Source organism: Maniola jurtina, chromosome 3, assembly GCF_905333055.1.
Source record: "Maniola jurtina chromosome 3, ilManJurt1.1, whole genome shotgun sequence".
In the NCBI taxonomy this organism is placed as follows: Eukaryota; Metazoa; Arthropoda; class Insecta; order Lepidoptera; family Nymphalidae; genus Maniola; species Maniola jurtina.
Genome location: NC_060031.1, coordinates 12,331,877 through 12,356,122, shown reverse-complemented (window position 1 = coordinate 12,356,122; position 24,246 = coordinate 12,331,877). Strand labels below are relative to the sequence as shown.

The 24,246-nt window shown below is 36.6% G+C and overlaps 1 protein-coding gene across 2 annotated transcripts; it reads right to left on the bottom strand.

The window, feature by feature from the left end:
* Nucleotides 1-364: 364 nt before the first annotated feature.
* LOC123880941 (protein tramtrack, alpha isoform-like) lies at nt 365-23,382 on the bottom strand. Of its 2 annotated transcripts, none has more exons than XM_045929381.1 (8): nt 22,959-23,382; nt 16,879-17,064; nt 16,286-16,793; nt 16,160-16,216; nt 9,020-9,144; nt 8,379-8,701; nt 5,032-5,199; nt 365-3,934 (listed from the first exon to the last, which is right to left on the bottom strand). In XM_045929381.1, exons 1-8 carry the CDS (start codon nt 23,157-23,159, stop codon nt 3,868-3,870), a joined length of 1,635 nt encoding a protein of 544 aa, XP_045785337.1. In that variant the 5' UTR covers nt 23,160-23,382; the 3' UTR covers nt 365-3,867. The 2 variants fall into 2 exon arrangements, with proteins under 2 accessions (XP_045785337.1, XP_045785338.1); XM_045929382.1 differs by having other exon boundaries at nt 5,032-5,181.
* Between the last annotated feature and the right edge of the window lie 864 nt (nt 23,383-24,246).

Sequence of the window (24,246 nt, the reverse complement as noted above, 5' to 3'; positions counted from 1 at the left end):
GCGAGAGATCAGACAAAGTGGGGTGCAATCTCTCGGAAGTCGAAGTGGGATAACGCACGATATTAAGTAAGATTTGGTTTTACATAAATGACTTTTCCAGTACCTAGTACACAGGTACCACATAGGTACTAACCATATAACATAATAAATCGATGTAACTAGTTACAAATCTAAATAGATACAGTCCGACAAAGCTCTTTTGGCACTTGAGGCCGCAGTTGTCGTATCAACAAGTGAACTTCTCAAGATGGCGGCTTCAGTTTATATTTTCAATTTTGGCGACGCGCCAAAAGAGCCTTATCCGGCTGAAGTTACAATTGTGCTTAAATTTAATATGGTTGGGTATATAAATAAAATACTAACATTTTATATAAAAGCATTTATTTTAAAACAATGTAGGTAATATACTTTCTGATTCTTGGCAAAACAGTCTCACATAAGCAAGTCAACATTTGGCCTCTATAGAATAAACATAAGACTATAACATGCGCTGCCACAACTCACAAATCAATTAAACTGAATTATTATATAAATAACGATATAAAAAGGACAATACAAAAATTATTTCTGTCTATATTGCAGTTAGTGTCGCATCTCGATTGAGCAATTGTAATTGGTTTACTGTAAATTATTCTAAATAAAGGAGAATTAACATTACTAGGATTGACTCATAGTATCGGCGATATATAAACAAACCTTCTACCGTAGCTTAACAATAAGTTTACAGACGCAGACATCACAGTCCACAATGGGTTCGTGGTATCGTAATGTGATAAAATTTGAGAATAAATGCACAACAAAAATAGAATTCAAGTTGCCTATGTCTTTTATAATTACAAAAATATTTATATAACAATTTAGAAATTATCATAACAGTTTTCCCTATAAACAATTTGGAATAATATTGCACGAGCTCAAAGCTAAATCATCGTGTGCATCTTCAATATAAATACTATACATATAGCAACAAATCAACACAACTCATTATATTACATTTATGACTCGAATCACACTTTCACTATAGGACGACAACTGACTATATATTATGGACCACAGTAAATAGAATTAGAACCCAAGGAATACACGAGTCACCTCACAAGTTCTAACATTATATTATATTTTTCACTCTTATCAATATCTTTACATAATTTATAATAACGACAAACCCTGTGATGTTGTCGACCTATACACCCCCGTCAGATAATATAGTTGCTTCCCAACTTTGATGTTAATTTATATAATATAAAGAATCAAAAACAATTCAAATAGGTGAATAGAGTGTATAAAATATAACATCTACTAGGTACATAGACTGTCCAGTGTCCAGCTATCCTAGAAATAAATCGAAAAAAAAAAACAACTATATTATCTAATCATCCATCACATATGAGTGTTGATTTGTCAGAAAATATTACTTTCACAGCACAGGAACAAACACATTCTGGACTAAATAAAAATCTGAAAATGATAACAACATTTTTTTAAAGACTAGCACTTAATTTTGGCACAACACTGTCCCCCGGCGCCCGGGGCTCAGTGGCATCGATGTTGTTCTTCTTAAATATATAATTTTATAGTTGTATTGCTCAGTGAAAATATACCTAATAAAAATATAGATTTGATAACAAGGGCTCCACATAGACATCCCGATAAACTCGGAACGATCACATTCTAAATATTACGTATTGCAAGCAGAAGTAAGCCATAGATTTCTCTTCTAATATTTGTGCCCAATGTGTCATGTTCGATGTTTCGTTTCTAATTAATTTATGAAACCCTACTAACAGTGAGCGATTTAATCATTCACCGCAAAACATGGACAGCTGCCATTTACAATCATAAAATGCAAAATAATGTATATTTTTAGTATAAAAAAATATTATAAATAATTAATAAAAAAAGACTTATTTGAGTAAATAAATTCTCTGTTCCATTGCTCATTCAGTGCTTTTAAAACAGAGTGTAAAAATAATCAAGTGGAAGCAAAGAGAACACTAAACTAAACTACCCTGTGGTGAAGTGTTTGGCATTGTGATTCGCGTGTGATGACGTACGACACCCGTCAGCTGTCCGTTATTTTTACACCCTGCCACAATGAGTATTATACCGCAACAACATTCTTATACCGAACCGTACTTCCCTAACTCTTTCCCTGTATAAATATATTATTATAGTCTTGTAAAAGAAACCTTTTAACCTCATAGGTCATTAACACTACGCGAGAAATTACAAGAGCATTAGGATACGACATATTGCTACGAGTTAACTTATCATTTGGCACTAAATTAACATATTGCATCTCGAGCATTCGTCACAATAAGTATTTATACTTAACAACTCTCGATAAACTTCTTTTTCATTCTCTAAAATTACCATTAAATTTTTATTAAAAATTTTCTAACGATATAAATTTCATTGGGCCGATCCCTCAACCTCTACGCGAACGCACAAACAGAATCCGAAGGAATAAACGCTTATCATTGAGCAACTCTGTCGAGCCATCTCGTCCTGAGATCTGAGGAGAATAGGGCGGAATGGCGTCACACGGCATCCGACAAAATTATATAGACAAGACTTTCGGCAAGTAAAATTTGGCAAAAATTGAGCATTAAAGACATCCAGTTGGCATCGCATGACGTTAACTACAACTCGATAAGATTCCCCGCGGGAACTCCTCTGGTAACTGCAACTTATACAATATACACACACGACTCGCGACCGGGAAACAAGCAGATATCATGAGTATTTGCTCTGTCGCGACGCGTTCGAGACTAAACATGAGAGTTCAGCTTTGTTACTTCACCGCACACCGAATCTCCTCAAATAACAAACATTAGCGAGTATTATAAAAAATTAGGTCGTAAGGTTTGAGTGTTAATCGCTAGCGGTCAATATCTGCTCGTCCCTATTATAAGATAAACGACTAAAATAGTACAAATTTCCGTAAAATAACATTGATATGAAGTTTCATATGTGACGAGTAATTATTATGAGGATTAGATCATTGTTCAAAAGAACAGTATAAATGATCATGGACTTTAGAGAATTCAGTTATTTATACTAACTACTTTTATAACAACACGGTTAAAATAGTATTTAAAAATTAAAAATTCTTTATTACTTTTTTTTATCAAATAATAGTTATTGCTTAGATGATATGATAAATACATCCCTGTGCAGATGTGCAGTAGCCGTCGCCGCCACAATTGACACGTTCCTGCGTACAGCCCTCTGTACACAAGCTACAATTACTATAACTCTTAAAAATATTTAAAAATATGACTCCTTTATAACCATCACGATCACAGCTCTCCGAAGACTTTTCATTATACCGACTCAACGCACTCCAAAATAAATTCTCTTTTACATTACATCTATAAAACGAAATGACTATATAATATCTCTACGTTAGCTCTAAAAATTATGCCATTTTGATATATTCACTTGCGATTGCAACGGTCCCTCGAACAGCACTTAAATGCCTCATATACAAATTTTAAACGTAACGAAGGAGAATGACTATTATCGTAAAACGAAGGAAGCGATTTCACTAATATAGAAGAATAAGGGTTCAGAAGTAAAGCGGCAGTGTCTCGCGAAAATTCGTGCAAATAGAACCTAACTACAAAACATGTCTTAGGAACCTGATAAATTATTGCTAGAGCTTCGAGCGCGGTCCGCGGCCCGCGACCGGTAAACCTTATCGTAGCCAATAGAAAAATATCACCTAAATAAATACGAATCTTTCGGCCCGCGAGCCCGCCGCCCCGCAGCCCGGCTGGTTCTGCTCAAGCGGCGGGCGGCGGACGTCGGTAGTTTCTTTTTTGGTAAAAATAACAAGATTGCGGAAGTGATATGCGGCTCGCATCAGTGCGGCGCCTCGCCGTCCTCGCCCCCGCCGCCCGCGCCGCCCGCCCCGCCCTTCGGCGCCTCGCTGAAACAACCAAGCACACATTAGGGCGAGTCCAAACTCGGAACGTCATCTTGTAAGTTGTTTGAGTGCTTAATTTACACAAAGTGCACCACTTGCACTTTGCAGTCTCATTAGTAGATTATAATATGTGACCGAAGCTGCACATTGGATAATTACGCTCGTCTGATAGATAAACTGAGAATCAACTGATAACATTGTGGATACCCCCTTTTTGGTAGTCAGTTAAAAATACAGAAGTCTAGCGTGGCGCACGCTGTGCTGTGTGCTGTATTCTAATCGCGAAAATTAGTCTTAATGCTATTAATGCAATGTTATTAATATTGATTATTATCTAAAATTGGGACAATAATGGGAAATAATGAAAAATTCATGTTAAAGGACTTTTGGGCCCTGTCAGATTCATAATCAGTCGTTTCTGAAGTTTAGCTAACAATGTGGTTAATTCTGTTGTACACAATCTAAATCTCATGCTATCATTTTCCGTAAGTATAAAAAAGGATATGAAATTAATAAAAAGGACAGATTATGAAAGGGATAAAAATACATTTATACCTGTTAGTTTAGTTGAGAGATTGTATACACTAAAATAAGAAATAATGTGAAGTAAAACTCTCCAGAATAGCAGCGGCCTTACTTATCGGTCACAAATAATAACGGTAAATAAATTACAATGGTGCAAAAAGACAAATTTTCTATAGTCGCCGTTAAGTATTTAGATTCATAATAGGGTCACGTTCATATAGTTTCATTTCTAAGAATGCAATAGTAACTGGCAAGTCATCGGAGTCTACGTAAAAACATTTGAAAGCTTGTAATGCCCATGTTAAAATACTTTCGAAAGGTTTTCAACGTTTTATATGGCGCCTTTGAAAATACCCAAACACACTAAAATACGTCTTTTGGGTATATGAGCTTTTTCATATGAGGGTTCAATTGCTTGCATTTCATTTTTTATAGACCTTGTCATCGTTAAGATTTTTTTTTTAAATTCCGATAGGACTTTTTTTAATTTCCTGTCTTTTCTCACTATCAGCTTTCACTAGACAGATTCTATCGTATATTATCCTAATAATATAAATAGGCAGGTAAATACTTACTAATGCGAGTAGGGGGAGCGCGTGGCGGCGGGCGCGGCGGGCGGCGCGGAGTGCGCGTGCGGCGGGTGCGGCGTGTGCGGCGCGTGCGGGCCGAGCGGCGCGTCGTCCGCCGGCCGCGCCGCCGCGCTCAGCAGGAAGTTGCTGGACTCGCTGAAACAGTTGGACAGCCTGCTTCAAATTGTATTACTGCCTCCAGTGCGCCGGTATGCGGCGCTTGCATCCCTATACACACTACATTTGACCCCTTAAGACCGCCAAACGAAACTGTATTTTTGTTTACAGCTGATAATAATAATAATTATTTCATCTTTACTGTGTCGATAAGTTACTAGTTAACGTTTATTTTTGTCAAAAAGTACCATACAAGTTTTATTAAACAACACTGCTACTTTCACTTATCTACAGATTAAAGATAGATTGTATATTGAAAACGGACGTGAGCGACGTTGTTAATTGTCAAAAAATCATACAATTTCAGACAATTAACAATATTGCTAAATAACCTATCGATAGATTACAGATACACTTGATTATTATTATTAACTAGCTGATGCCCGCGACTTCGTCCGCGTGGATTTAGGTTTTTCAAAATCCCGTGGGAACTCTTTGGTTTTCCGGGATAAAAAGTAGCCTATGTGCTAATCCAGGATATTATCTATCTCCATTCCGAATTTCAGCCAAATTCATCCAGTCGTTTTTGCGTGAAGGAGTAACAAACATACACACACACACACACACACACACACACACACACACACACACACACACACACACACACACACACACACACACACACACACACACACACACACACACACACACACACACACACACACACACATACACATACAAACTTTCGCCTTTATAATATTAGTGTGATTTCGAATAAACGAGTGAATTAGTCCATATTTGCAATCAGTCTAGGCTGAGATCTTTAGAACGTACTTTGACTTTGTTTAGATTTCACTTGGGTCCAGTTACATGACAAGCGGTTAAAGTAACGTAACGGTTACCGTTAAACTGTGGCCATCAATAAAAAGCGAAGTTGAGGTTTTCATAAATTACGCAAACAATGCAATGTGATTGTGCAAGCAAATGGATTTTTAATAAAACGTCTAGATAAAAATTCATTGGCCTCACATATATTTTACTTCTACAGTACCTACTTCAAATAATAACCCCATATCATTGTGACCTCAGCAATGATCTTAAATAGATCCCCATTATAACATTGGAATAATGATAACCTTTGCGCTCAGACGAAAATAAAATACGTGCTCATTTTATCCAAGAATTTCATAGCTTCTTTTGCTAAAATTCACAACATTCAATTTGATTAAAACATGAGACAAACTTTAAAAAAAAAACCGGCGAGTCAGACTCGCGCACCAAGGGTTCAATTCGTACTCAGGTATTTTTTCCGATATTTTGCACGATAAATCAAAAACTTTTATACGTAAAAATAAATAAAAATCAGTTTAAGAATGTACAGCTAAAGCACTTTCTTATGGGTATCGTATGAAAGGGCTTTACCTGTACATTCAAAGTAACATATAAAGTTCAAAGTAACATACCTATAACAAGTGAGGTATCATATGAAAGGGCTTTATCTGTGAATTTTAAAACTGATTTTTATTTATTTTTATGCATAATAGTTTTTAATTTATCGTGCAAAATGTCGGAAAAAATACCCGAGTAATAACCCTCGATGCTCGAGTCTGACTCGCACATATAACTTAGTACCTGCATAATTCGACGCTTCGACTTCGAATAATATAATTAGGTTTAATTTATGACTGGAATGAAGTCCACTTTGAATAATTTGATTCTTAAATCTGTTAAAAATCACTTTGGTTTTTTCTGATAAAAATAAACCAAATGTTACATTATAGGTCTGTTCACAAGAAATTAGTTAAGTGAATTTTTTATATTAAGTTTATGTATTCATAAACAATATATTTTGCAATATGTATATATATTTTTGTTCAAGAACCAATTTATCAAAAATCAGTGCAAAAAACAACTGTATATAAATAACGAAACATGCAATCGGGAAATTGGGTTGACATTTAATTTAAAAAGTTCCCAATAAATCAATCAATCGTTAACTTTCAATTAGAAAATCTGATACTATTCGGTGCGTGCAGTAATGTCTGCTACTAAATACAATATTACAATAATATTATATTGAAATAAAAGAATGTATTGTAGTTGAAACTTGAAAATGACAAAAATCAACTCGTTTTATTGAATGCTTAATTTATCGCTCCACTTTGAGGTGTGAAAAACTCCATTGCATCTGAATGTTGAATTGTATAGGTTTTTTGAAATCTTCAAGGAACTGCCCACTACTAAATTACATTTCTTTTAAACGCATGTTTTATCAGAACACTTCTAACACATGTAATTCCTACATATTTTCTAATCTGGACTTATTTGAAGAACTGTTTCAACTAGCTTTATTACTAACTACTAGCTAATAACTTGTTATTTTTTAAATTTGATTTACCTCATATTGATTTCTATTAATTACTGGAATGAACTAACTTTTTTGTTGGTTACATACTGACATAAATGAGTATTGCTAGTTGATTAATTGAAAATAATAAATTTATTGCTAATAATGCTAATGAATTATTAATTAAGCACCTCAATTTGTTTTATTTGATGATATGAATTTATTCTAAGTATTACAACAATTAAAAAATGCTTAAATTACAAAGTGCACACGTACGCACGCATACGTACGCTAACATGCACACATACATAGAACGAACATAGAATTTAAAATTTCGTAATTTTATTTAAAATTCTGTGGGTTCGAATGAAAAGTGCAGCATTAGTGAACGTATTGTGTAACGTACGCTGCTTGGAACGAAGCGATAACTAGCCGTTTTTTTTTTAGGAACTTAGCCATATCGCATCGCTTCATTTAGAAGCAAGATCTCAATGAACCGGTTTACACGAAAGATTATGCAAATAAAGAGGTTCTATTAATGGTTTCACACACATCTTTCGCTATGAATCTTGCAGAGCCCTGATCTAATAAATTGTAGTAGGTGCAGTTGTGCACAATGTCAGGGTAGGTAAGGGATATGTGTGGGGTGTCTTGTTTGATATAATATGTGAGACAGTGGTATGCGTAAGTGGTTGCTATGAAAAAGGTATATTATTATGTGTGCAGAGTGGGTAGGCTGTTGGGTGTGATATATTGTGAATGGGTTGCGTTGTATATGGCGTGTTGTTGTTGTATGTGGGTGTGTTTTGTAAGGACTGTGTTGGGTGAGGGATTTGTAGTGTAAGAGGTGTGTTGGGTGAGGGCAGTGGCGTGAGGTGTGACATGTCACCTGGCGGTCCGCATGCGCAGCGCGGCGCAGTTCTCCTTGCACTTGTAGGCGAGCACCTGCTTGATGCGGCTGACCTCCACGTCGGGGAAGTGGCGGCTGACGTAGCTGATGAGCGCGTGCACGCGGCGCCGGTCCAGCGGCGGCTTGGTGGGACGCGACTCCTGGCCGGCGCGCGACCAGCGCTGGCCCGTCACCGAGCACGTGGCCAGCTCCATGGGCGAGAACAGCGCGGCCGCCAGCCCGCGCGTCACCTTGCGGTAGTCGCCCCACTTCACGCCGCGCAGCAGCTCCTCGCGGATCTCCACGCCCTCTCCCAGCTTTATCTGGGGACACCGCTCTTACATCACCGGATTGCCAAAATAGGCTGTCACGCCAATGGGCAAGTTTCCATTTTTTTAATGAATTAATTATAAAAATGTAAGTAAAATATAATAAAAATATGAAAGAATCATTAAAATATGTTAACAAATGAAAAAGTTAGATAGAACTTTAAAGTTGCCCTTGCAAGAATAATTTCCTTTCAGGCGACGCTCCAGCGTGTGTCGTCACAGTACCTTAACGACCGACGTTCTTCCATAATAGTGAAATTAATAATTTTATTATGTATTTTTAAAGGAATAATTAATGTAACATGCACTCACAAGTCTAGAAGCGGGCGCGCTTCGCTCGTTCTCCCGCTTGAGCACAAAGGGCAAGGCCCGGCGATGCTGCTCCAGCCATACCGCGTCCGGGACCGGCCGACTTCGCCGCGCGTCCCATCTGCCGCCTGGTGAAACCAACGACAAATGTACAATCACTTTTACTGCCACTTAATGCAACTTATCACACAATATTTATCGTCGTTTAAGTTCTGAGACGGTTGAGACGGTCAAGCGACTTGATGGCAAGCACGTAGATTTTGCTTGAGTCAAACATATTGAACGTTTTCAATATTTGCTTGAGTCAAGCATTTACGTGCTTGACCGTGATTGATGCAATTTCATAGTTTTCCTTGACGCGACGTTCGAACAGTTTTCGAGAAATGAGAAAAGTGCCTTTTCCATACTCAATGCCTGCTTGAGCCAGCAAAACAAAACTACGTGCTTGCTATTTATCTTAGAAGCGGCCCCCTATTGTTTATTCTGAGGTGCTTGCCGTCAAGCCACTTCACCGTCTCAAAAGCCCTTATCACCACGTAAATCATTTTTTGACGGTTTTGACACTTTGATGCAATTTGCTAGAGAAACAAGAAAACATTCAATAGAAACTCTTCAAGGAATAAAAAAAAACAGCACAGTATCCAATCCAAACCTCCAGAAAAAGCAAGAACTAATTTTGACTTACGTAGTGTTAGAATTTAAGCCACGTTAAAGCTTATCGCAAACTATCATTAATAAGCACAAGTCCAAACAGCTTTTAGTACTCATGGGCTAGCACGGAAGTTATGATAATCACATCGCGATAGTTGCAATTATTGTAATTGCAACTATCATTTTTTAGAATTTTAAATACTGAAAACCCTGCACATGTGAAGATTAATCACTCATAAATCAATACCTTCAATTTTTCCTTAATATGGTTCGTGATACTCGTTGATCGCGTAATATTGACAGTGTAATAGGCGCTTATGCTGTGTATACGCGGATCTAACAAGTGCCAATGAAGGGATTAGAGTTGTAGATTCAATTTATTTTAATTTTATACCAAATGCTTATTTTGTCTGTTGTGTATTGTAGTGTATTGTTGTACACTTACGATCAAACCAACGAAACCCAAAGAACTTCCATGGCACTCGTTAGATCGAGGTAAATGCACCATAACTTAAACTATAAATAGCATTCGAAATCGTTCCAATCGTTCGTTGGGAAAAAACTGGAATACTCACATGTAATTGGCCAGTGTTAGTCTAAAGGTATTAGTGTTAACAAACAGTGCAACTAAAAATCGTGTATTATGTATTCGGAATACTTTATTTTTTCCTCGTATTTAGTAAAAAAATTACATTAATTGTATGTACATACATAAAAGTTTTTTAATTAAATAATATACTGCACAAAGCGATTGCACAGATGAACATGATTAATTATTCTTCGAGATGTATCTACAATAAATAAATAATTATTTCATTATTGCATGAACCATTAGGTAGTAAGTGATTTAACAGGAATAGCAATCAGCAATTAAATTGACTAAATTATTGCAATATTGTTTCAAAGTTATTTGAAGATAATAAATTCATAAATAAATGATCTAACTTGTCTTTTTCATATTAGCATTTAGCACAGTTTTAGAGTTAATTTTTGAATGTGACGGTAGTGATATTTTGGCCGTTTCCTAATTTTTCAATGCAGCAGCTACAAAGATGCGTTATGCAGTACCGAAAACTTGCGGCCCTAATTATATATTATTGACTAATTTTATCCGAATATCCGTTGAGAAACCTTTGTTTTCCGAGAAACGTTTGCAGTTCCTCTAGTTGTAAGTCCCTTACAACTTGATTTGACCGGACAAACAGACAGACAAATTTTTTAAAATATGAAGCCTTGAATTTTGATAACGCTTAAACCACTTCATAAGGGCAACATTTATTTATTTGAATATTACTGCGGTTACAAACGATACCGCACCATTACCGCACTAATCGGTACCGCGAATAATATCAAGTATGTATATGAGGTACCTATATATGACCACAAAGCTGCTGCACCGTAAAATAGGAACATAATATCCTAACCAATAACCATGACCAAGTAAAGACTGATTCATGTTACCCCGAGCCGGGGCCTAGCACCACGGGGGGCTTTTAGTCATCGAAATATCCATTCGGTCCATTGTACCTTGGCTCATGGTTCCTTTTCCGACGCAATCATTTGATATATATTGCCAGGTCCTACGAATCTAGTATTCGCTAATTAACTATGATAAAAAAAATATAATAATGGCACTAAGTTATAGGGTTCCGTAGTAAAATAAGAAACCCCTTGCAGTTCCGTTCAATTCGTCTGTATCATAGCCAATATTTTCAGTATGTCTCTTTCTTGGAAATCCACCGTTTACGAAATAATGAGTCCCGAATTGGCATTTTTATGCGTTGAACGTCCCAGCTTTTAGCTCCTACTAATATATTGAAATATCTGAAAAATTCTACGATATTAGCTTGTAGATAATTTATTTTTGATTCTTCTTTTTGGTTTACGATAAGATGGTTTTTATAAGGCTTCGGAACCCTATCTTATGCGTCTTCTGACATGCACTTGACTAGCTAATTAAATTATCAGCTGCGATAAGAAAATTCCTCGTTTCAGCTCCGCGCCAGAAAAAAATCTTTAAAAATCATAAACTTTAAACAAAGCATGATTTTAAAAATTTAACTTTAAGTTGAGCCATAAATAGTTCAAAGAACGGAGCATAAACATAGTTTTTGCTTTACGAACAAACCAAGTGTGTGGATTTTTGTAAACCCGATTTTTGAAACAGATTTTTGTATGTAAATCTCTATAAATATTTCAATGCTATAGTTATATTACTTTGTTTTAATGTTATATTTTATCAACATTGCTATCGCCATACAGATTAATTTCTAAAATAACTTTCCTATTAATTTTGATCAATTAAGAATGTATGAGATTCATTTTGTCCTAAATATTACTGAATTTGAAAGATTATAGTGAAAACTGCATCTTAACTTAGTGATGGATTTGATTTTAAGTAAAATTTTGAAGTGCTCTCCATAATACACATAATATGTCTAATAGGTTGATTACATAGGCGTAATTTTTAAATTATATTTTACCTGCTGGCAATTCTTATATTTTAAATATTTTAAATAAATGCAGATAAAAATTTAGAGATCAAGAGAATAATATCAAATAAATGACTTGAGATCTAATATTATTTAGACATCTTTTAATTATGGTTTTACAAACGACAAACTAATATTGTAATTCACAACCCTAATCATACCTTCCTCTTCTTACCTAACTTCTTTTCTAAATGCAGATTTTTTTAATGACTAGATGCGTTTTGTTTTAATGGCAATTTTTAAAAATACAGACAAAATACAAATCAGTCGATAGACCCAAATAAAATAGACGTATAAAAACGTAGACAACTAAAAAAATAAGGAAAATACACCTTTACTTATCTTCTAGGTTTGCCTTTCAGTGCCTCAACACTTTGGGAACCGCGGCAAGGCTTCGATTAAATTATAACAGCGTTAACAACTATTATTATTTTATATGTTAAGAGAAGTTAATTAGTAGCGCGCTCCAAACAAGGTTTTTGGGTCTCATTTGAAACTCAATATAGTTTTGAAGACACATTCTAGAAATAATTAATATCTATGTCTCAGTATGAGTTATACAGGCTCAAACATTTGTATATATAAATCTATAAGTCTGTATAACTGAAACTAAACATTTTCACAAACACAGATACCCGTTTCTAGAACCTATCTATATTTGATTGAGTTTAATCAGTTAATATTCAATTGAGAACCAAACTAAATTTGTATGGATTGCGGAGCGCGCTAGGGAAACTTCTCTTAAGGTATTTCTATTTACTGGATACGAAAATCTGAAGATATCAAATATTAACCATAACATGTGACGTTTTGTACAAACTATCTATTGACCGGGAGCCGTCCAATCACTCAACAATATAACATCTGTGTAAAGATAAAACTATTGTGTATAAAAATATCACTATTGTTATTGCTCGCGGGTTGTGCAACTCGCGCATTCGACACAAAAAACGGATACGTTCGACCGATTCCAACGCGTTTGCAGTACAAAATATCATACTCTGTTAAGAAAATATTTATTCATCGCTAGGAGGGCGGTGGAACGGGCCGAGCGCTGCGGATCACTTGTATAATGTAATGTGTGTATAATATGTAACCTGTAAATAACCTATGATAAATCAGCACCGGTCGCAACAAATGCTTTAACAACAATCAGTCTATTGTCAGAAAGGAAGGTACCTACTCAAGCGTTTCTTCAACGAGAGCCCACGTCGCATCTGACATTTTACATTTCATCGACGTTGATACAATCCGTGCCTCGAAACACTCTTGCATCAAAGTGACATGGACTTTAATACATTTGTTTGAAAGCTCAAACTCGTTTATATATCTACAGCCAACGCTCCAAGTGGAAACGTTGCAAAAATAAAAACAATAGTACTGGATTTTTGACGTGACAACGTCTTATAATTCGATAGAGCCGGCTGCACGCACGAAAAAACATGACTCATGCGGCGTTACCTCGCTCTGAGGTAACGCCGCATGAGTCGTTCCATGTAAGGCTTGAAGTGCAAGCGAGAGCGCGGAACGAGCGACAAAGACGCACAATCGGCCTTTGTTGTCACGTTCAACTATCGTCAGTAAATCGACTTTACAGACAACCAATTTTTTTTTACTTTAAATTTAAATCAAGGGCATGAAGATCCATTTTACTCTGACGTTATTGACACTTGAGTTCTATCAACATTTGTGAGGTGTAAAATCTCATACTAACCATACAGAACCTGCAGACGCGGTGAAGGTTTTATACATTTACAACTACGTGATCAATTTAACAGTACTGAAAAGCTGCAAAAAAATTTCAATGGGGTCTCGTTGAAGCAACTCGTTCTGGCACTCGGTATAATATTGAAAGGCACGCAATAAGCGGAGAGGTGTGACGGCAGATAGGCCCCCGGCGACACTCCGATCACAGACTAGATATATCTACTGACAGTCTTCTTTATGAAGTTAAGCCACATATCACGATGTTACCCAACGAACAGATACAATTACACTCCAAAGGCCAGCTCGACTTAGGTTGTGTCCAAAAATTTTTTTAACTTTTGGTGAACTAGACGCTTCTCGCCACACATTGTAAGCGACCCTGTGAGAACTTTTAAGCTTTGAGTACCCGCGCATTAACTCAAAAATTCGTTTGCGATTGTTTTGTATTTTATCTACCAGTTACTGATAGACCGAATGGGTAAATTCATTTATACAATATGAAAGCTATAACAGGCGGATTCTAATAATGCAGCGCGCTGAGCGCCATAATTTGCTCATCTGAAAATCTTGAAATATATCTACAGCATAGCTGGATATAATAACATTTGGATTGCCTGACGGATACCCTCGAGAAATGTTAGCTAGTATAACTCATGCTAATAAAGAAACGAATCGAAACTAAGCGGCGCTAATCATAGAGTCTCACTCACACACTAAACACAAGTACGAGTATTGTGTGTCAGTGAGAGGGAACAATTAAGGCCTCAATTCACGATTAGCTTCTTTATTGAAACAAGTTGTAACGCTAGCATTCTATTTCTAATAAATAGCAGATAACTGAAAAAAGTAATATATGAATTATTGGCAAAAACTAGAGAATTTTTAAAAACGGATTTTTCTATTTCCAAAAAGAATGCTAACTAGGATCAAGGTGTTTAGTTAGTTTTTAGATTGATCCTACTAGTATTCTTTTTAGAAACATTAGTTTTATGAATTCCCATGTTTTTGGTTATATCTTAAAAATGTACTTTTTGCAGTTAGCCACTTATTAGAAATAGGAGGACAGAACAGGCGCCGTTCACAATGCGTGCGAGAGTGGCTGTATGGAGTGGAGCGGAGAGAGCGCGGGGTGGGGCGCTAGTGGTGCGCGGGCCGCAGCGCGGGCAGCGGCGGCGGCTGGAGGCGCGCGGCGTGCTGCGCGAGCGTGTGGCGGCGCAGGTACAGCGGCGTCTTGAAGCAGCGGCCGCACGTGGCGCACACCACGGGCTTGGCCTCGTGGATGAGGCGCACGTGCTGGCGCAGGTTGGACGCGTTGGAGTAGCGGCGGCCGCACTGCGCGCAGCGCACGCCGCCCGCCGCGCCCGGCGCCCCGCCAGCCCCGCCAAGCCCGCCAAACCCGCCCGCTGCCAACAACACCACGTTCGCACTGCGCCCCGCACCGCCTCGACCCGCCCCGACCACGCCCGGCTGACGACACCTGCCGCCGTGGCTTACTATACGCCGGGCCAACCGACGAGTTTCCGTCACTGATCCCAACTAACTTTGACTTATTTTGGTGTTTAGATATCAGAGTAAAATTAATTGCATGACCCAAATACAGAAGTCTTATTTATCTCACATTCTTCAAGAACTTCCCAATTTACAGAGACGATAAAATCAAGAGAGAGTCAAAATTTTATATTTGCCTTGTGTTCCGACAGTTTATTTGTAGCCACAATCTGAATATTTATATTTTTAGGTACCAGATGGTACAGAATTCCGAATTTTCTCTGATAATACATATTTCAATTATATATTTAAAGCGACCGAAGCAGGTCTACTACATCAATACATTAAAAGTATTGTTTATCTGTGATTAAAGAGTCATTCAAAAACAAACGGCTCAAGAAATAGCAGTAACAGTAAGCGATGGAGAAATGAATCTTTGTTTATACACTTGTGTTAACTCGACACGTTTACGACAAGGCTAAAAGTTAAGTTTTTAAGGTAAGTCTTTGGAGTAGCAGTAGTGTAACGGGATGAGTATCGCGTCATCGACGGCAGGCGCAGCCGGCGAGGCGGAGGGCGGGCAGGAGGCGGCGAGCGGTGGCGCGTCGGCCCGACACCCGCGCGCCTAGCACCTGACTCAAGGTCAAACCGACTTCAACACCGCGCGCTCTCTTCGTATACATGTATCGTTCTTTATCTAGCCACGGTCCGAAACTTTACGAGAAGAGGTTCGCCGGGGGCGCGGCTGTCCGACTCGACATGTGCGTGAGAATGAAGTGACGTGACAAGTCAAGGGCATAGTTACCTTCCGCGTTCTCGTCCCGCAGCTCCGCGTTCATCCCGGCCATGAGATCGATATTACCTGCGGAAGCAAACCACTGTTACGATCGGTCGGAATACGGAACGGGCGATGACGATGGCCGGCGCGTACCTTGTATGGTCGCGAACGGGTTGGCGAGCGCGTTGTTCTCGTTGTAGTAGAGCGGCGGGAAGCCCGAGCGCTCCTCGTCGCTGGCCTCCTGCTCCATCACTTCCATTTTTGGCTCGAGCAGGTCCGTCGCGCTGAAGTCCTGGCTCTTGTCCGCGCCCTCGGAATCCCCGGGGTCCATGAGAATTTCGTTCTCATCGTTATTAATTTCAGTTGCTTCGAGATCAGTTTTCACCCTCAAAGTAGGGTAGTTACAAGTTTGGTTAAAGTCGTCATTATTAGGCCTCATTTGACTAGAAGTTTGAAAGGAAGCTTCTTCGCTGAGATTGTTTCTGGCAACGTCGGGAGAATTTCTCTCGGAACGGCGACTCGCGTTCGCGCTCTTCTCGAGGTCATCGGCAGACGTCGATTCCACATTTTGGCTTGGGGCTTTGGATGAGGAGGTAGAGAGTGACGGCTTGGCGCTGAGCAAATTACGGAGTTGGGAAGGCGGAGACTTTCGATTCACTTTCTGCAAACGAATTATACACAGATCAGTAATCCATTTCACACCAGGAGCAAAACAATAAATGAATACATTTGAGCATAAATCATACTTTGTCGTTGTGTTGTGAACAATCAGTGAGGCCGCGTATTTGCAGCGCGTCCGCGGTGCGTAGGAATGCACTGAGTTGCGCCTGCGCAATGTTCACTTGGCCCACGTACATAAACTGAAGAAGCGCGCGAACGTGTGACACCTCGCAATCGCGCATGAAAATTATTGGGTGAGGACATGGATTGTTCTGGAAGGACAAGCAAGAAAGAATTTAGTACAAGAATACTACAATAAAATAATGTCATCAAATGTTTGAACCTAAGCTATTTCGTAATCACTACCCAGTATCTACCATTATTTTGTAAATTGTATCACATTAAAGCTGATCGGACTTAAGTCAAATCGATAACAGAATGCCGCACACACTAAATTTTTAAATTCTTTAAATAATAAACAGAATAAAGGGGATAGATGTGCAAGATTGCAATCTATCTTTAAATGGTTGTAGTTTCTAAAATTACATACATACATATTTTCAACTGTTTAGGATAAATTTTAGCCAATAAGGTAAAGATACGAGATTGATTATTAAGTTTCGTAATTTTCAAAAAAGTGCACCTTGCTGACTGAAAGATACTGACTTAACTTGTAAATTATTATTTTGACGATTCAATAGCACTTGTACAAGTTTACTTGAATAAAAATATATTCTATTCTATTCTAACTTTGATACGACGCGGTGGTCATTAAGTTTGAATTTTCCAAAAAAATGTAATCCTGTAATCCTCATGTTAGGTTGCTAAGTTTTACCTAAGTACCAAATAATTATCTACTTTTAAAAAACAACAAAATCATACCAAGAAGTAAAATGGTTATTATAATAATTAGGTTAATTGCTTCCACTTAACGAGTTACCACACATTTTCTATAGATTCCTTCTACGCATCAAATTGACGATAAACTTTAATGTTCTTTATCATTTATGGTTATTAATTATACAAATGTTATACAATGACTAGAATGACTTTCATAATATTGCACGGTTTCCCAATTTCGAACCATTTGATTAATCCATATCTACTCTAATATCATAAATGCGAAATTGTTTGTCTGTCTGCTTACTGCTATGTTTTCACTGTCCATCCGTTTAATCAATTTTGACACTTGGGTGTTAGCTTACATCAAGGAGTCGGACACATGCTACTTTTCCCACAGGATTTTCAAAAAACCTAAATCCACATGGACGAATTTATGGATATCATGTATTTGGTACAGTGGTGGCTTGCATCCTGGACTGTTTGTCCCAAAAAATCTAAGAATTCCCACAGGATTTAAAAAAACTTTTAATTCATGTAAACTAAGTTGTGCACATCATCTAGTTATTCATTTACTTTTCCTTCCTACACAGAATCTGAATATATTGACGTACCTAATAGTACCTATCAGATTGCAGCTAGGAGACAGATGTCTTTATCATCATCCCAACCAATTACTCGCCCCCTACGAGTATGGGTCTCCTCTCAGAGACGGGTTGAGGCCATAGTCCACCAAGCTAGCCAAGTGCGGATCAGCAGACTAGACTCAAGAACATTATGGAAAACATTCTCAGGTATCTGCATTTCCTAACGATGTTTTCCTTCACGGTTAGAGCAAGTGATTTTTAATAGCATGAAACGCACAAAACTCCGGAAAGTTGAAAAGTAAGAGGCGCATGAGATGAAGCCTCGGACCCCTTCGAGGGGTATAGGCATCGATGTATAAGGCAGTCGAAGTCTTCCACTAGGCTATCACCCTTTCAGACTAACACAAGATACTTTTACCTTTACTTGCTCTTAAAATTTTACTTTACAAAAGAAAGGATTTCATTGTAGGGACTGTAATCGGAACTTTACTGGCCGCATTTTCAAGAGGATTGTAATGGAAATTGCTGGACAGTTTCGTACTGATGACAATTTATATATTTTGTTTTAAATTTTTTTTAGTAATTTGTTTTTAACTTTTTTCAAACAAGATCGTCACGTTTGAATTGATGTGTTTCAGACTGTATGGCTTGAGTTTAAGTTTTTTATTGTTTCCTCGCAAATGGAGGTAAAGCACTATACAAGTCTCGGCTGAAATAGCAATTACCGACCTCATTTAATTTAAAAGGACTAGGCTGGCGCTTCGTCCTTTCAAAATCACTTGAGAAGTCCTCGGCTTCGCCTCAGCCTTCCAATATAACTTGGCCAGTAATCGCTTTATTTCAGGCCTGGACTGTAATGTACTACTGGTTTGTCGCCAATTCCAATTACCCAATTTCACAAAAACGCGTACAAAAGCTAGTTTCTTTTTTTTCAAAATTTGTTAATAACTGCATACCAAAAAGAAGAAATCAGTCCAGGGAAATCATAGAAGTTTTGTGAGCAACATGAAAGCGCCTAAACTGACTACTAAATAAGCTAAATAGCACAAATAATCTACAAACTATTCCAAGCTATTAAAAAACAAATGTTCACTCCACCATATAATAAATATGTAATGATGTGTGTATGTTAATAGTGACTTGCGTTAATGTGAGTAGGCCTATTATAAATTAAAAAACGTACCTATTAGTCGGATACTTGTGAATAAATATTAATGAATAGTGTATAACTATAGTAATAATTGAAGAATATACTAACTAATTAGTAACAATAATTACAAAGTGTAATGAAGATGTGAGAGCTAAAAATCTTGTACAACAATAAATGGGAAAACATATTTTTCTATTGAAGGAAAATAGTTTTAGGTTTATTTAAACTGATTATTAAGTAGTAGTGACTTATTAATTAGTTCAATAATATATTGTAAGGCATTTCTTACATTTTGAACCAAATGTTCACTAACTAACTTGAAATGTTTCCATCAGAGACATCTCCTTCAAGTATATTTTGAAAATTGTAATTGTGGGAAGCAATATTAATATTATCAATATCAAGCCCAAAACAGTAACTTTAATTTCTCTCTCTGTCTTATTTCTTTATCATTTAGAACATTTCACAAGGAAGGTTTTATCTATGTAAAAGGTAAGCCCACTCGGATGAAGCTGGGACGGGTCAACTTGTCACATGAATTTGAACACAGCTTTTCCTTTGAGAAATTGAAGTCAGCTGTATCTTAGAGCTTCAATTTTGATCAAAGTTGGAGGAGAATAAATTAAGTGTTATCAGTGCAATTATATGATATGCTTTAGAATTAGATCACAGTTTCATCTCATTGGTCCTGAATATTGGCATGATAGGTGCAGACACAAAAGTACAGATAAGCTATTACACTGTTATCATTAAGACAGACATAAATAACATTATCATAGAAAATGATCATCAAAATTAGCACAGAGTGTAAAGCACAATGGGGGTATCAACTGTCAGAACACAAGTGTAAATTAAAAATTTATAACACCCCCGGACAAGTGAAGGTTGCAGTAACTAGAAAAGAGCTGATAACATTCAAACGGCTGAACCGATTTTCTTGTATTATAGCTAAGAACACTCTCGATCAAGCCACCTTTCAAACAAAAAAAAGTAAATTAAAATCGGTTCATTCGTTTAGGTGCTACGATGCCACAGACAGATACACAGATACACAGACACACAGATACACACGTCAAACTTATAACACCCCTCTTTTTGGGTCGGGGGTTAAAAAGAAGCCTTGCACACTCCAGAGTTTATTCCCCATAAGAATGTACACTATGCAGTGGGTTAAAGTTCAGTTTACTTTTTAGAAAAGATAATTTTGAATCTAGGTAAGTATTGGAATTCTCCAATAATATAACAAACTTAAAATTCTAAATTTCTTAAGAAAAGAATTAACAACTTTCATGAAAAACAGTATATTACAAATATATATCAAAATCAAAATGGGGTAAGAGTTCAAGATAGGAACAGATTTAATTAAAATTTAAGGTATGAAGATAATTATTACAGGGGAAATTGCTAGACCCAGTAAAAATAAATATATTAATTACACAAACATGATATATTTGTTTATTGGATCCAAATATTATATTTCATTTTTTAATAAACAATAGTAACCCTTGGCTATATTTAGTTACTAGATGATGCCCGCGACTTCGTCCGCGTGGATTTAGGTTTTTTGAAATACCATGGGAACTCTTTGATTTTCCAGGATAAAAAGTAGCCTATGTGCTAATCCTGCATATTATCTATCTCCATTTCGAATTTCAGGCAAATCTGACCAGTAGTTTTTGCGTAAAGGAGTAACAAACATACACACACACACACACACACACACATACAAACTTTCGCCTTTATAATATTAGTGTGAAGTGTGATAGTGAGATATATTTTGTACTATAGGAACACAAACTAGGTTGACAACCCTATATACAATGAAGGTCTACTGTAGCATAGTTTACAACTCTAGTGTTGTAAACATCAACACAATCTCAGCAGAATCTTATCAATTTTGCAAGAGGTCATTGACAGATCATGATAATGGTGAGCTGTATTAAGTTTTAGTTCAATCAACACCTTGTAACACCCACTGACTGTATGCTGAGAGCTGAGTACATGGTTGTTATCATTTTTATAAACTTAGGTAATTGTTTGTTTAAGTTTTTAAACATTATCTTTAAGTGTAGTTTTATCTCTCACAATAAATAATGTATGGTAAAGTGAACCAAACAATTACATTTTCTTTATTATTAAGTAATGAGTTTATTATGATAAATTAAGTATAATTTTATATAGTTTTTTTAACATTTGTGTTTTAATGATAACTTAAATAGTATTTTAGTAGCACAAAGATGAAACTTATGGGTTGTATTTCTAACTAGCCACACAGTTCACAACAGTTTGGGAATTTCTAATAAAACATTGAAGTAGCACAGATACCGAAAGACTTGCATAGCCACATTCTTAAAAGAAGAAGTTCAGAAAACAAGTACTTATAATGAATTATAAAACACACAATAAATGCATGTATAATATTCAAGTTGAGCCTGCATTATATTTGAAATTAATATACTTAAATTACACTAACTATTTATGAATTTGATAAATGTTAATAATGATAGTATCCAATCATACGTAAATACTAAATGTTAACAATGTAACCTAACAGTTACTCAATTTAGTAACTATGCCATAAAAATTATTGATATTTTATGTATCATATTAAAAACGATTGGTTTACATAACACATTGAAAGGTAGTAAGTTAATATGTTAACTGCTTGAGTTAAGGGCAAAGACCTTTCAATAAAGTGATTTCATAAAATGTTTAGTGGTTAATTGGCCCATTTGCAAGTGACGTACAATGGTGCTGTGGTTTATAGCTTTAAAAATAACCTTGCGTGAATACTCCTTCTAGTTTCCAGATTAGTAGATAAGAAATTATACTTGTAAAAATGAACACAAGATAGTGAATGTATTTGAATCTGTTCATATTAAGTAACTAAGGAATTATAATCAAAGTTCTACTGTTTTGTCACACATAAACTTAACTAAATATAAACTACAGTATGCTATTCTGATTAAAGATTATGAATTTACTGTTATTGTTATAGTTAGTCATTAGAACATTAGAACATTATAAATACAGATTACTATATAAATTATTAAGCAATTGACCAGAAATGGTACCACTGGTATGCAATAAATATCTTGCCTTTGAAATTACTTATTTATATGTTAAAAATAATGTTTATCATTAAAGAAATACTTCTTTTCATTTCCAATCATGCTTCTGATGTTAAAGTATGGTTTCTTTGTGAAAATATTTCATCATTCAGATAAAAGAATATGGCTTTCAAATTGAGTGCTAAAATGACTGAAGCAATGTGGTCACAATTTGAATAGAAAGGGAAAAGTCATTGATAGCGCTTAGAAAGGTGTCTTTTTTGTAAATCATTGTTGAAATGCAAATATTATGAATTTACCAAACGAAATGCTTTATTGGGAGCCCCAATAGCAATGAATTAATTAGAAATTGTGAAACAGAATTCTAAAGTAGGTACAAATAATGAAATCACGAATACTTAACCGGATCGCGAGACATGGCATTTGTAAGTAGATCAAGTGTTTTATACATAACAACTTTCACTAGAGTCATTGTAATGGTGACACATCAAAGTGTGGGGAGTGAAAGATGGACTTACTTTAAATAATTCCTTGAAATAAGGACTACACGCTGAAAGAACCACTTTGTGGGCTTCGAGCCTGTGTCCCTCGCATGCCAGGGTGACATCCACGAAGTCCTCATCATCGCGCAGTGCCTCGAATTGAGAAGTTATATTCGCTTGAAAATTGTTCCATCTCAAACAGAATTGCTGGTCGCCACCCAGTTCTGTACCTTCCATTACTTATAGACATAACTCGATATCCCTGCTCATTTAATTGGTTGATAAGAATAGTTAATTATTGAAAATAAATATATCACAGTAACTTGCAATTTCAGTCGCCGTCTGGCCGAAAATCTTGAAAGAAAACAATCAATAAAATCTCGTACCAATATAAGAAAAATAAAACTTTTTAATTTGTCATTCATTTGCTGATGGGTACATTCACTTCAACGTTCCATAACACGTTTCGACTTTCGATTCAGTATCGATTTTCCGTAGTTTTTAAACAAAAGAAAAAATATATTTTTTAGATATTAACTCAAAAAATTAACACGATTAATCTCACATGTTAATAAAGCTAGTTTCAGCGTTGAGCGTATAAAATGTTCAATAAAAATGTCTATTTGGAATCGGTAACCGGTAACTCTGTGACGTTATCAAGACTAATGAGTTATTACTCTTTGTTTTAAATTACCTATAGACATGTACATCCAGGGCCGTAAAATAAATTGAAAAAAAAAGTAGGTATACTCCGTAGGTACTCGTATTCTTTGACGTGCACCAAAGAAAAAGTAGGTAATCAAAGCATCAAAGAGTATATAATACATTTACTCTTTGAGTATATAGCATGTGTCACACTAGTGTGCGCGACCAAAGAGTATGTAATCACTATGTGCGCGACAGGTTGAATTGGCAACCGGGGTGGGAACGCCTCACAAAAGTCACAAACCCGCCCGCACTGCCTTCAGCCCCAAGGGCCAAGCTATTTGCGGATGACGTCAAACGTGCGGGTTTGCTGTGCGTCCCCCCGCCTCATACCCTGATTGCCATCCAACAATAATGCTTGACTCAAGCAAACATTGTCTTCTTCTTCTTCTTCCTGACCTTATACCATGCAATGTGGGGTCGGCACAACATGTCTTCTTCTTCCACTCTCTTCTGTCATCAGAAGCAAACGTTTACATAACATTTTTTTTTTATATTTATTAACTTAAAGCAAAAATTTATGTGCTTGAACGTCTTGGACGCCCTGGAATTTTTGCTTGAGGCGATGAGAAAAGTGCCATTTGCTTTGCTTGATCAAGCAAAACAAAACTACATTCTT